Genomic DNA, 12,959 nt, shown 5'->3' with positions numbered 1-12,959 from the left:
TTCTGTATCAAACTTCAAAGATTTTAAACAAGAAGTTTCACATTTATCTAGAAGATTTTCACTGTATATGAAAAAATTATAAAACAAAGTAGCCTTACAAAATGGTGTGGCTAACATGTAAAAGCAATAAACCAACAAAGGACCCCAAACCCAACAGTTAGAACCCACGCTACCCTTTCTGACATTCAGATTAAAACATTTTTTCTTCCCCATAGATATTTGAGAGCACCATGTGTTTATTCTTGTTGCTTACAATATTTTAGTTTAAAATGAGATTTATGTCCTTCTTATAAACCAAATTAATTGAAAAAATATACAGATTATATATCATGTTTTTACACATCCCAAAAATATTTTCAAAAATGTTGGATGTCAGCAGCTGCGTAATCTGTAGGATTTAACACAAAATCAGAGAATAAAAAAAAAATTATAACGTGAAAATTTAGTTTGTAGCACAGTTCAGAAAAAGCATCAAAAGCTGTATTTTTGCAGGACATATGCAAATGCAGTAGTCCTACTTAGTGATAGTAAAGAAAATAAAAATTTCCATTAAACACTGGAACTGAAACATGGCAAAAATAGCGCTTTACCTCAAAACTTTCCCCAGGTGTTTTCCTTTCAAACGCCTTTGGTCACTTATACCCTTCACATACTCTGGGTCTGACACACTAAAATGTTTCCAGTTAATAAAACACATTTTGTAAGTATTTGTTTCTATTAAGTATGATTTATAATACCTTCTCAAAGAATTAAAAACAGGGAGCTAATTTTAAAGGACAGGTTGCTTGATACATACCTTTCCTTATAAACAGCTGTTCTTACCAAGTCACTGTGGAGAAAGCCATGAAGAACTAAGTTTATGAAGCCCCCTGAGTATACAGATTTTTTTTTTAATTATTTGCATTATATTATAAAGTTCTGAGACCACTGCAAGCCACACAAGCATCCAAAATGTGTCTCAAAGCCTTTTTTTCCACTTAACAGATTTCAAATTAATATTCAACTCGAGTTTTGCAAGTCCAGAGCAGAAAGATGTAACTTCACAACCAACTATTTAAGAAGACCTCCCTGTTCTACCCAATATGGGAACTAGAAATCTTTCCCCAAGACTTTTACTGGAAGCCCTATACTAACAAAATCCCATCCCCAAATTTCTACTTTTGACTGTGGCTACTGATGCAACTTCTTCCCCCTCGATATCACCTTCAGAGAATACCTTCCCTTCAAACAAATGCAAGAGCAAGTGAACACAGAGCAGCTATCTATCTTCCACATTCAAAAGAAAGAGGCAGGAGAAGCAAGAGAGAGAAGGGGGAAGTGTTTAAATTTAGGTATTTACTTACTGAAACACAGAAAACACATATAGGTACCACGTTGGCAGAAATCTTAGCAGTCAGGGCTGTAGAGCTTTGCTGTGGAGCCAGCATTTGCATCAAGCTTCACAGGAGTTTTCTCCCTCTCTCACATGCACACACAAGCGCACTGAAGATCACTCTGAACTGCCAACCAAAGCGTATCTCAGGTTTAATGAAAAGTGTAATTCATTATAATAAGAGACAGTGTAACATAAACATACGCAGGAAAAACAGGCTTAGCACAGCACCACAACAAACACTCGTTTTGATCCAGTACAACAAAACACTTGCAGACCACAGAAAAAAAAGTAGGCTCAGTTCCTTTAAAGTAGAGTACAATGTGCACCAGGTAACATTTGGACCTGTAAAGCTTCTACCAAACAGTGGCTTCTCTGCTGTCAAATCTTACATGATACCGGCCTCTGGCCAGCTTTTGGAAGTGCCCCTGAATTCCAGATACTGTGAAAAAGGGTAGAGCTCTGCAGCACCCTGACACAAGAGGACAATGAAATACTGGTAACAGGCCTCAAAATAATTCTTAAGAGGGCACAACAGCTACCTTTTGCAAAGGGGGCAGGGTCTGGGGGAAAAAAAATGCATCACTATTTTTAAAATAATGTAGCAACCACCTACATAAAAGTACAATCGATGAGCATTTCCTTTGCTTTTTACCATCCTTCACACATGGTAGATACCAAAAACGACGGACCACAGGAGAACTCGCTTCCCTGTAATAACATCTTAAAAGTACATTATTAGCTTTAGCTGCTATTACTACTCAGTCACTAATTAAGACCAAAGGGAAGAAATATTATAGCTTCCAAAACAACAACCTAAAACTAGACAAGTCAACTTACTGATCTGTTAACAGATAGCAAAAAGCTTGAGTGTCTTCAGTGTCTCTCCCCTGGATTTCAACATTTCATGTAGTAACTTACATGATTTTTTTGTGTTTTTAAACAATTATCCATTAATTCTTATAAGTGCTAAAAAGCTTGGAAATGGTTTAAAAAAAAATAAAAAAAAAAATCAGTAAGCTCCCTCACAGTTTCAGATCAGACAGCTCAAAATATCAACCATCAACCTCACAGTCAAAAAGAAACTTCTAAGCACAGCAGTTCCTAACATTCACATTTGATATTCTACCTGCCGGACTAACTTTGAAACAGGTTCATAAGCCAGGGTAATAAGCCCTGACAGACATGCACACGAGTCAGACAACATGCTTGCACAGGGTGAACTTTTGCCACCCTTCCCTCTGGGAGAAATTACACTGAGTTCGCTCCTAGGAAATCAGCTTTCACTCCTACTCCTTTTAGTGACTTTCCACTGCCACTGTTCCTTTCTACTTCGTTTAGCCTCCACTCCTTTCTCTTCTGCAAGTACTCCCACCCTTTTAGCCTTCTTCAGCACACCACTACCTCCATCCTGTTCCTTCCACATCCACCCCGCAAGCTGCTTTTTGGATGCAGTCCCACCTCTCCTCCTCTGACCCACACCCATTTCTTCCCATATCTAGAATCCTTCCACCTCCACACCCAGCTTCAGCATTGCAGTATTTTTGGTTCCTGGAACACTTGAGTGGAATAAAGAAGCAAATGTTTAAATAGATATAAGAAATTTGCAGGCATTCCTACAAAGTCCTCCCATTCTGAACTGGTTTGCTCTCTACAAGGGTTAAAGGCACATATAATTCATCGTAGTGTTATACTCCAGTGCACCCATCTAGCCATATGCCATTATTTGAACTACTGGTCTTACCATGTAAGAATGGATCAAATAAAGGCAAAGAATAAACTTTAGTCTTTCCTTAATTTTAGTAAAATAAAGGTTAGAGGTAACAAGGAAAGAACTACATTCCTGATAGGAACACTGTGATTCTTACTGATGGAAGAAAACAGTCTGATATGTTCTTATTTTTTTCGAAATCAATTTTTCCTTTCACGAAAGGGCATCTCTGCAAACACGACTACTTGTTCTTTGATTTTTCTGGAGAAAGTCTCAGCTGAATGGGAGAGGATCTTTAGAATGCACATAAAAGACAAAGGTTCAAAGAAAAGCTGAATGCTCAATGAGCACAAGTTTATTTTTGTAAACAACAAAAACTCAAGGCTGAAAAGATCTTATCCCTTTTAATCACTTAATTTTTTCTCACCTTCGCAATTTTCAAGAGACATGCCTACAATAAACAAACCTGCATTGATAAAAGTCTCTGTAAAAGCACAGAAAATTTCTATTTGATGCAACAGTGAACTCAGCTTTGGCTTGGGTTTGCTAATGCCTTGCTTCAACGAGCATCAGGTAAAAACTGTTGTGATAAAAAGGTAAATTTCAAAACAAATTCTTAAAAATGAAACTTTAACCTTCTCAATTCATGAAGACTTTAAAAACTTTTTCAATCAGCCTAACAGTTTACCTAAGAGTACTTCTGTAGAAGCTAAACTAGGTAGACTGATGAAACAAAATTCCTCAAATATCATCCCTGGATTGATTTCTGAAACAACTTTATTTGGTAAATTAATAACCTAAATAATACAAACCGGGTTAAAAAAAAGAATCAACAGCAAAATCCTAACACATATTCAGAACTACTGAAGTGAAAAAAAGAAAAAAAGGCAAGCAAAATAAGCAAATCCCTGAATATATATAGTCAGGTAATTCTATCCAGCAGTAAGTGTTTCTCATACACACGCATATGAGTAAATACACACACACACACACACACACACACACACACACACACACACAGAAAAATAGATATTTATGTAATTTTATAGCTCTCAAAACCAGCGCCTTGATGCCTAATGACTATGTAGCCATCATGAGGTACTAAAAACATCAAGATGAAAATTCTTATTGATCTCAACAGGTGAAGAGCTTGAAGCCTATGAACAGGCATGCCTTCTTTATTGACAATCATCATACTGGGATTGCCACAGGAGTCCATTTTCTTATGTGCTTCTAAATAATCTAAATAACTTAATTTCCTATACTGCTGTCCAGCTTAAATCTGTTTTGGGGATAAAGTCCTTAACTTTTCAGAGCTCCATGAGTGCTCAATACAATTAAATATAAATAACTAGTCCAGTGAAGTATTCTATGCAGAACAAAAGAAAATATCAAATTTTTCAGCTCTGTATTCCAGGTAGAAGTTTAGTTATTATAAAACTAAAGATTACACCCAAACCAAGCATCACTTCAGAAAAACTGACTTGAGTTCCCATGAAGTGATGAGGAAAGGCTATCTGCGCACATTTGTAACACTAAGCAAACACAACCAGATCTGTTCACTCCCAAAGAAACAAAACACTTTAACAATGTAACCACTTCTCATGAGAACATATACAATATATTATGGTACTGCATATTTTTTTAACTCCAAATAACAAACATCACCTTTTGTCATTAGCATTTATGGGGGATGGGGAGGATGGAGGGAAGAATTCTGTCATCACCAAGTATTAGAATTCTACTAATTTAAATAAATAAATAAATAAAATGCAAGAAGGGTCAAACTCTAGCTAGCATCAACTTCAACTTACTAACACAACTCTATACAAAAATAAAGCTACCTTATGTAATGGAAACAACTCCTTATCTATGCCTGTTTCAGAATAGCTTTCCTTCTTAAAGCAAATTCAATGACATGGGGGGAAAAGAAACCCACCAAAAAAACCTCAGTCATGTAAAATAGTCAATTTGGCATTTACTTACTCTGAAAACGTGTGTACACATCCCAAGAAAATAAAAAGTGTCCTTTAAAAATAACCACATTTCAGTGCAGTCTATATCCTGAGTCATTTGTTTGAAATGCGAGATTTAGCTGACTATTATCTCAACATTATCCCAATTTGATTATACAGTGTTTACTACATCAAAGCCAAAAAAACACAGTAATAGATTCAATGACACACCCATTTGGAACACTGAAGACCTATTATTAAATAACCATAAGAATAATTTTCAAAAGGTTTTTATTTTCAAACACAGTCTAGCATAAGATCTTACCATAAAGCAGGGTTGTTAAATATTTTTATTCAACCCACATACTTGAAGCTGTGCCTCAGAAGTTAGGTGAAATTATTTATGTGATCAGGAAACTTGACTATCCTTGCCTAACTCTATTGGACACGTTACAGAAATCCAACAGCCAAGTTTCACATGGCTGAATACACCAACAGCATGCCATTAACATTCATTCCCTTGTAGCTTTGTAACTCATACTGGAACATAAAACAACATATTTCTTTCAGACCTGACCATGAAGATGTTTTCAGTATTTTTAGTTTTAAGACAGCTTTATTATTCCAAAAATCGACATAATAAACATGAATATTCAGCTAATATTCAGAATATTCAGCTAATATTCAGAATATTCAGATAATCAGGACACCCAAATAAGAAGGTTACAGTTCAAAATCTGTATGTAGGGGTGCCTGTACAGCACAAGGTCACAACATGCTGCGTTGTTTCCCACTCATGCAGGAGCACTACAGTAATTTAGATTCAGACAACTAGAATTATTATAATCAACACAGCTTCCAGATTTACACTGCCTAGGATTACAAGATAGTGATTATAATGTTGTCAGCCTGTCTACCTTAGCTCTCACATCTTCCCTAGCACTGGTAAGACTGAATGCTAGACAACTTTAAATGGAGGAGCTATCATTGGGCAGAAGTTTAAATTCAGCCTCAGAGGCCACACAACAAACACATTTAATTAAGGAAGCCAAACTGGTCATACCATGTGAGCCTTTCAGCAGGCTTGACAGCACCATCCATGTTATCCTCCTACATATATCAAATCAGAGAAGTGTTGTTTGTGCAACATGTTTTCAAAGATGCAGCAAAACTTTTAAATATAAGCAGAGCTATTAAGTGCTGGCTATCAGCAAAACAATCAGCTTAATGTACGTCCTAACGCTTATGATAACACCTTGAACACCAGATCTTGTAGGCACAAGGACATACAAACAACCTACCACTTGGTTTGTCCATAAGTGCATCAGTGAATACAGTAGCTGTCCACACACTTGTATTTTAAGAAAACTTAAGTTGCTATTTTCCAGGTACTGTAGCTAACACACTGTTCACAGGTTTATTCTATGAGAACAAGTTCCATCTGAAAGTCTAGAACTTTTTGCATTATATACATGCACAAATGCAACTTCCTTTTATTTTCACTCGTTTTCATTTTTCTGAACAGAAAATTAGGTGAAAAATCTTAGCACATTCCTGTCCTCAATCTAGTGTAGCTCTTACCAGTTTTTACACAACACTAGTGTAATGTGAATTACACGCAGGCAGAATAGAACAGGAAAACAAGTATGTCATTTATTAACAAGAAGCCCCCTCCCAGAGAGCACAGACCAATTCTGACCAGATTTCTGAAGCATTATCTTTCAGTAATTTTTTTTAATTTTTAGTATCACATCAAACATTTTCCTATATAAACCATGCAACACATACCTAACACCCATCTCATCATGTCTACAATGCAAATTACAGAGACACTACCTTCTGCTCAGCACTAAGACAAATAAAGCTACACGCAACCTACAACTTCTATGTCTATTAGCAAGCTTCACTCACAGAAGCTATCCCACTCATGACACTATTCATTTAAAGATGGCAAACCAAACACACAGTTTAGTGAGTAAAAACTCCTGAAAAGGTTGAGAAAACGCTGAAAATTGTTAAATAACAGGGAAAAAAAAAAAGCATATTAACTGGACGAACGTATGTACGTGCCACTTTAAAATTTTCTGGATAAGGAGGATCTGACTATCTAAAGAGGAAAAACCTTGTAAGAAGTTTGCACATATCTGATCAACACAACCTCTGGACTTCTCCGTAAGAGCTCTATTTCCATGCCTCTCATTCAAAAAGACAATACATATTGCAAGTCTACCACAGTGGACACATGCCTCAAAATGTACTAAAACCTGAACAAAACTAATAATGAAAATCAATGCTAAAAGCAGAAACAGAAGGTCTGCAAAGAAGACAGCCACAATAAACCTTCAGAGTGGCTTTAAACAACACAGTAACTGGAGAACAGGGCTGAATCAAGACTCCTCCCAGTGATGAAGTAAGATTTTGCCTTTCTGAAAGCGTTTACGGTACGACAGTGTATACGCACAAGTGTCAAACAAAAAGACAAACTCAAGGTATTCTTGACTTGCAAAGACATTTGTTGCTAGATGATTACACTCACAGCAGCAATTTCATTTGAATTTGCATCTTTAAGCAGCTTTAACAAACTATTAAGAAAAATTCAAGAAATTCTTTTAGCTGTGCAGAATTCAGTAAACAAAGGACTACATACACTATGACAAACCTGAATACTCCCTTTAGATGTACAGCATAACATTTAAATTTAGCTCGGAATACATTCAAGATTACAGCAACATTTAGACAAATTCATTGAAAATTACAGTATTGTGACAGATAAAGATTCAACTTACTTCACATAATATCTTGCACCTTCAAAAGTATAAGCTTCCTCCCAACCTGTAGGTAAGTCTGAAAAATAAGTAGCAAAACATTCCAATTAACTTTTGAAATGCTGCTAGGCATACTGGTCTACTCCCTAAAACTAAGGCAGTTAAAACACTGTGTGTCTGACTCCACACATTGAAAGCTTTAGTCCTATAAACAAATATTTTAGAATTGGCTTCTGTTTTGAATTCTGTAATCCAAGAAAAGATGTACACATGAAAACCTGATTTGGATGTCTCATTGTCAAATAATACCGATAAGAGTTTAAGGGTGTCCTTACTTCACAATGTTCTTTCCTTTCACCAGTAACTGGAACTCATTGTCACCGCCAGATCTTTCTGCCCTGAACTTCAGCAGCATCAAATTACCTGACAGGCAGAGACCTAAACAAAATCCACTTACTGAATTTGCATTACATGCAAGTCACAAGCATCTTAACAGGCATGATACCAAGTACACCACAGATCATCGACATTTTATTAGCATAATTCTACCACTGTTGTGACTATCAAGTGTTCCTGCAGTGTTTACAACTTTATTCCATTTTACACGAAAATAATCTTCAATGCAAAGCTAGTGGAGGAAGTAGGTACATCTTTCCCTTCTTTATTATCAGTCTTAAGAGTCAGAAGCCCATGTATAAAAAAAAAACACCACTAATGGTCAATTATTTTCAAGTAACAGCTTCCTGATGTAATGGAAGCTCTGAAGATACTGGGCAACTCCGGATGCACCACTACCCTTAAAAGTTTGTGCCAGTTAATAAAAACAATAATTGACTCGTAGGACTCATTCACTGAATTACAAAAGAAAGAATGAATTTCCTAATTAAAAGAAAAAACATTCAGTCTGGGTCACGTGACACCCTCCCCCCAGTTTACTTATTTGCTTTGGCTGACTCTTTTCTTCACTCCTGTCTTCCATACAGCAAAAATCAAGGTGTCTTTCAATAATGGCACAGGGCAAAGTACAGCAAACAGGAAGTTTCCCCAACAAGTATTTATGGCTGCTATAAGAACTTTGCAAAAGATACTTTTCCAGTGTTGAGATATTTCTCAAGGAATAAAAAGCACTTCAAGTTATAATGGAGGACAAAGCTTTCCTCATCCTCTAGTAACTATCTCACAGTATTATTTAATAAGTATTATTTAATAAGAACTTTACAGTAATATACACTTCCAAAATAAGCGTTATATGCTCAAAAATTGTCTAAGGGAAGACCTATTTTAACATATTTTGACTGTGTTCCAAAACAAGAAATAAAGCCCAGAATTAATCAGTTTGATTATATCTATGCAGAGAGACTCATTCACACACACGAAGGATGAAAACTACAGAAACCGACTTGTTTTGCAGATGCTTCAGTACCTGATTGATAAATCATGCTTAGTACATCCAAGGTCATGCCTCACTCTTGTGCTCCAAAAAGAGTTTAATTACCTGATAACAGCTGTGCTATGTTACACACAACATTCCAGATACTGAAAAGCAAACTGCACTTCCTTTAGAAGGCATTTAATGGCAGAAACAAATGAGATGCTTAAAAAATTACTGGGGAATCACCATCAGTCAACAGAGACACTGGCAATAGCTTAAAAAAAGAATTCATACTCAGCTAATGCTAGTGTCCAACAAGCAAAGTACAAGTACATCTACCCCCATGCACACTGCTGCAGATGAAAGCCAGTTTCTCAATTAATCTGAGTACTGAAAGTGGGGGGGGGACAAGAAGCTCAACAGCAATCCATAGTTCCATTTCCCGGCATTAAATGTCTTCTTATAAACAACAGACCTTCACTCCAAACCAAACTGCAGAGTTCTAACAGCCAGAAACCTGTGATTTTTAAACTATCCCTAACTAAAAGAAAAAAAAAAAAAAAGACAAAAAAAAAAATCAGCTGTCCAGTTTTCCAAAAACCTGTTTCTCTGATTTCTTAATGCTTAACTATTAACTAAACATAAAAAGCAAATAATCTGATACAGTCCAATTCACTTGCCGATTTCCCTGCGATTATCCAAATGATTACATACATAAAACCAACTGCAGTCATTGCTACACTCCACCACCTCCCAGTGGCATATGCAGCCTGTGTGCAATTCCAGCAGTCAGAGTTTGTCTCTGGGTCTCCAGAGTGTCTGCTGTAAATCCTCCTCCTCCAGCACCTCCTGCTGCTACTTCCCCAGAGTGGAACAAACAGCAGTAGCAAAGAAGACCGATTCCACCCTCCTCCCTCCAAGTTATTCCTAATGTTTCAGTCCCTTTTTCTCCCACCTATTCCAACTCTCAGTCTCTTAGAAACCACCCACACTCTCAGCCTAGATGGAAGTGAAGGAAGGAAAAGGGTTTCTAGGTGACTGGTGAAGTAAGCCTTTACATTTCTAGTATGCCTATGATGGTTATGTCTAGGTGCTGCTAGAAATAGAAATATGATGAGTAGTTTAATGCTAAACTGAGTAAGGATGCTATGCAGGTGAATAACCAGGGTAGCCTGTAAGAGGCACGAGAGGAATAAGGCGGTTTCTAATGGTAACTACATAGTATTATAGGGGTTATACAAGGCAACATAAAGCAAGCAAAGAAAGAGAAATTACACAGACAAGGAGGGAAAATTCGGGTGCAAAGGAACGCGTTTTAAAAGACCAGGCAAGCTAGACATGCAAGGCTGCACTGTAAAGTCGTTCTTCACAGAATTGTTTGGGTTGGAAGGGACCTTAAAGATGATCCGCTTCCAACCTCCCTGCCACGGGACACCTTCCACTAGCCCAGGTCGCTCAGCCTGGGGACAAACAACTGCCAGAAGTGCGGGGAGCACGGCAGGCACAGGATCAGGAGTTCTCTCGGGTGGCTGCGGCAGCACCAAGGCGGCTCCCAGGACCGGGCGGCTTCGGGGCCGCGGGGCGAAACCAGAGGCGCTGCCCGCGCCGCGGGGGGATGGGGCGGGAGCCCGGGGGCCGGCCGCGGCCGCTGCGGGGCGACGGGCTACGAGAGACCCCGAGAAGCGGGAGGGGAGGAGGAGGAAGAAAGCGGCGCTCGGAGGGCGGCCGGGTGGTGGCGGCCGTGCGGGGTAGGGTCGCGGGCGGTGGAGGGGGAGCCCGGCCGCCCCGGTCCCCGAGCAGGACTCCTACCTGCGCTGCGGCGGTGCCCGGTGATCACGGCCTCTCCGGTGAGCGGGTGCAGCCAGGTCGTGCTCTTCGCCTCCTCGCTGCAGAGACGGACACACGGACCGAGTCAGCCAGGCGCAGCCCCACCGCCTTCCCCCGCAACCCTCCCGCCCCTCTCGGCCCCCCGCCCGCCCAGCCCAGCCCAGCCCAGCCCCGCTCCCCTCCTCGCCGTCCCCCCGCTCACTTGATGAAGAAGACGCGGCCGCCCTGGCTGATCCCGTAACTCCAACTGCCGGGCAGCGCCCGCAGCCGCTCCACGCTCAGCTCCGTCAGGGCCGCCATGGCCGAGCCGCCGCTACCAGCGCAGCCAGGGAGAGCCGAGAGGGGAGCGCTGCGGGAGGGGGACGGGGTGGGGGGGGTGGGGGGGCGGTAGAAGAGGCGACACGGGCACGAGCGAGCGCGTCCCCGCAGCCGCCGCCAGCACCTTGGGGAGGAGGAGGGCTCAGCGCGAGGGGGCGGAGGGGGTGCAGCGGCGCGCCCCGCCCCGCGCGGGCACGCCCCTCCCGCCGCGGGGGCGCGCCTCCTGCCCCCGCCGCGGCAGTTGGGGCGGGGCGGGGCGGGGCGCCAAGAGGGTGGGCGGCAGGCTCCGGCGGCGGCGCGGCCCTGCGAGGGGCGGGGGGAGCGCATGAGGGGGGTTCTGCAGCGCGCGGGGCGGGAGAAGGCAGAGGTGCAGGGGTACCGAGGGCCCGGCTGGGAGCCGGAGGGCGGGGGGGCTCAGGCGCACAGGGTCCGGTAGCGCTGTGGGGATCGCGGGGGCCGGGGCGGAGCTGAGGCGGTGCGGTGCGTTTGTTGCGGCCGGGGGAGGAATCCCGGGCTTCCTTCGTGGGGCTTGGCCTCTCCACCGGCCCGGCCCCTCAACGAACAGGCGAGCGGCCCCGGTTGGAGCGGCAGCGCCTCTGGTAATCCGTAATTGGGTTTTTGTACACACGTATTCCTACAGGAAATAAAAACTTTTCTCGAATTTCCGCCAGGGGCGTGTACGCTCTTCTCTTATCCTCAACTCAAAGCTTTTTGTAAATTTCTCCTATAAAGGTACAGTGTTCAAAGGCAAGAGTGAAGAGATGGCGTATGTGTCCCCAAAGGGATCTAGGCTATGGCATGCATCTATGTTTTCAGTGTTCAGGGAGGTAGTAGTGATGGAGGTAAAATCCACATCTGTGGAAAGGAGAGAGTGTATGTATCTTTTTGTTCACAAGAATAATCTGATTGCATGTACATTTATATGTAGCTGTGCACACCTTTAGATTTAAGTTGTACATGACCAATGTAAAGGACTAAAATTGTGTTGTGGCCATGGTAGTTCTGGGAGAATCTTGGCTTACAAGAGAACTTTCTGAATAAAGAGTGAAGCTGGGAAGTCTGTCGGTATTCCTGTGTCCGCAAAAACATTTGAAGTTCGCAGCTAACAGTATTCTGCCTAGCAGCCTTGTCCCCTCTCCCATTCTGAACACCCTGGGAGAAGTAAAATTCAACAGGACAAGTGTCTGTGTGGCTTGGCTCTCACCATGCCATGTGGTCAAAGCCTTAAAACCCACTTGATATTCCAGACCAGAAGAGCTGTGAACATGTGAGCAGATCTCAAGTTTTCTTTAAATAGCTGGATATAAGATAAAAAGTCCTCCCTAACCAACAATGCCCTTCATTTCCCTCACCACTGACATCAGAGATTTATAGCGTATCAGAAAAAAAGATATGCTGGAGAGCACAAGTTATTCTATGAACAGAGCCCTTCTCTCCTAAGAGAAAGATCCCTTGGATGATGAGTAAAAGTGAATAATGACTCCTCCTCTAAAAAGCCGTGGAAAGCTGCTTGGCAACAGCATGCAGGAAATCACACAAGTTTTGGACTCCTGAGGTGGTAGTGGCCTCATCATGCAGCCTAACTAGAGCAAAGAGCAAGTACTCTCAATCTCCAGAACACTGAATACCTTCCACTATC

At 41.3% G+C, this 12,959-nt stretch overlaps 1 protein-coding gene across 25 annotated transcripts in view; it reads right to left on the bottom strand.

The window, feature by feature from the left end:
• Nucleotides 1–11,387, bottom strand: part of PLEKHA5 (pleckstrin homology domain containing A5) — a 159,186-nt gene extending 147,799 nt beyond the window's left edge. For 24 of the 25 annotated variants that reach the window (XR_009964391.1, XR_009964392.1, XR_009964393.1 and 21 more), the window contains exons 1-3: nt 11,205–11,377; nt 10,985–11,061; nt 7,825–7,882 (exon numbers count right to left, since the gene is read on the bottom strand). Coding sequence is in view for 22 of the 25 variants with exons in the window: in XM_062616749.1 (XP_062472733.1) it covers nt 7,825–7,882; nt 10,985–11,061; nt 11,205–11,302 (233 nt within the window). In the remaining 3 variants the exon portion in view is untranslated. Of the gene's footprint in view, nt 1–7,824; nt 7,883–10,984; nt 11,062–11,204 lie in introns of all 25 variants that reach the window. The other variant, XM_062616761.1, reaches the window with a different exon arrangement.
• Between the last annotated feature and the right edge of the window lie 1,572 nt (nt 11,388–12,959).

This window comes from Pezoporus occidentalis, unplaced genomic scaffold, assembly GCF_034315485.1.
Source record: "Pezoporus occidentalis ecotype Australia unplaced genomic scaffold, CSIRO_AGI_Poc_V1 ctg19, whole genome shotgun sequence".
NCBI classification, from domain to species: Eukaryota; Metazoa; Chordata; class Aves; order Psittaciformes; family Psittacidae; genus Pezoporus; species Pezoporus occidentalis.
Note: the sequence above shows the minus strand (reverse complement) of the source record. Positions and strands in the feature narration are given on the sequence as shown.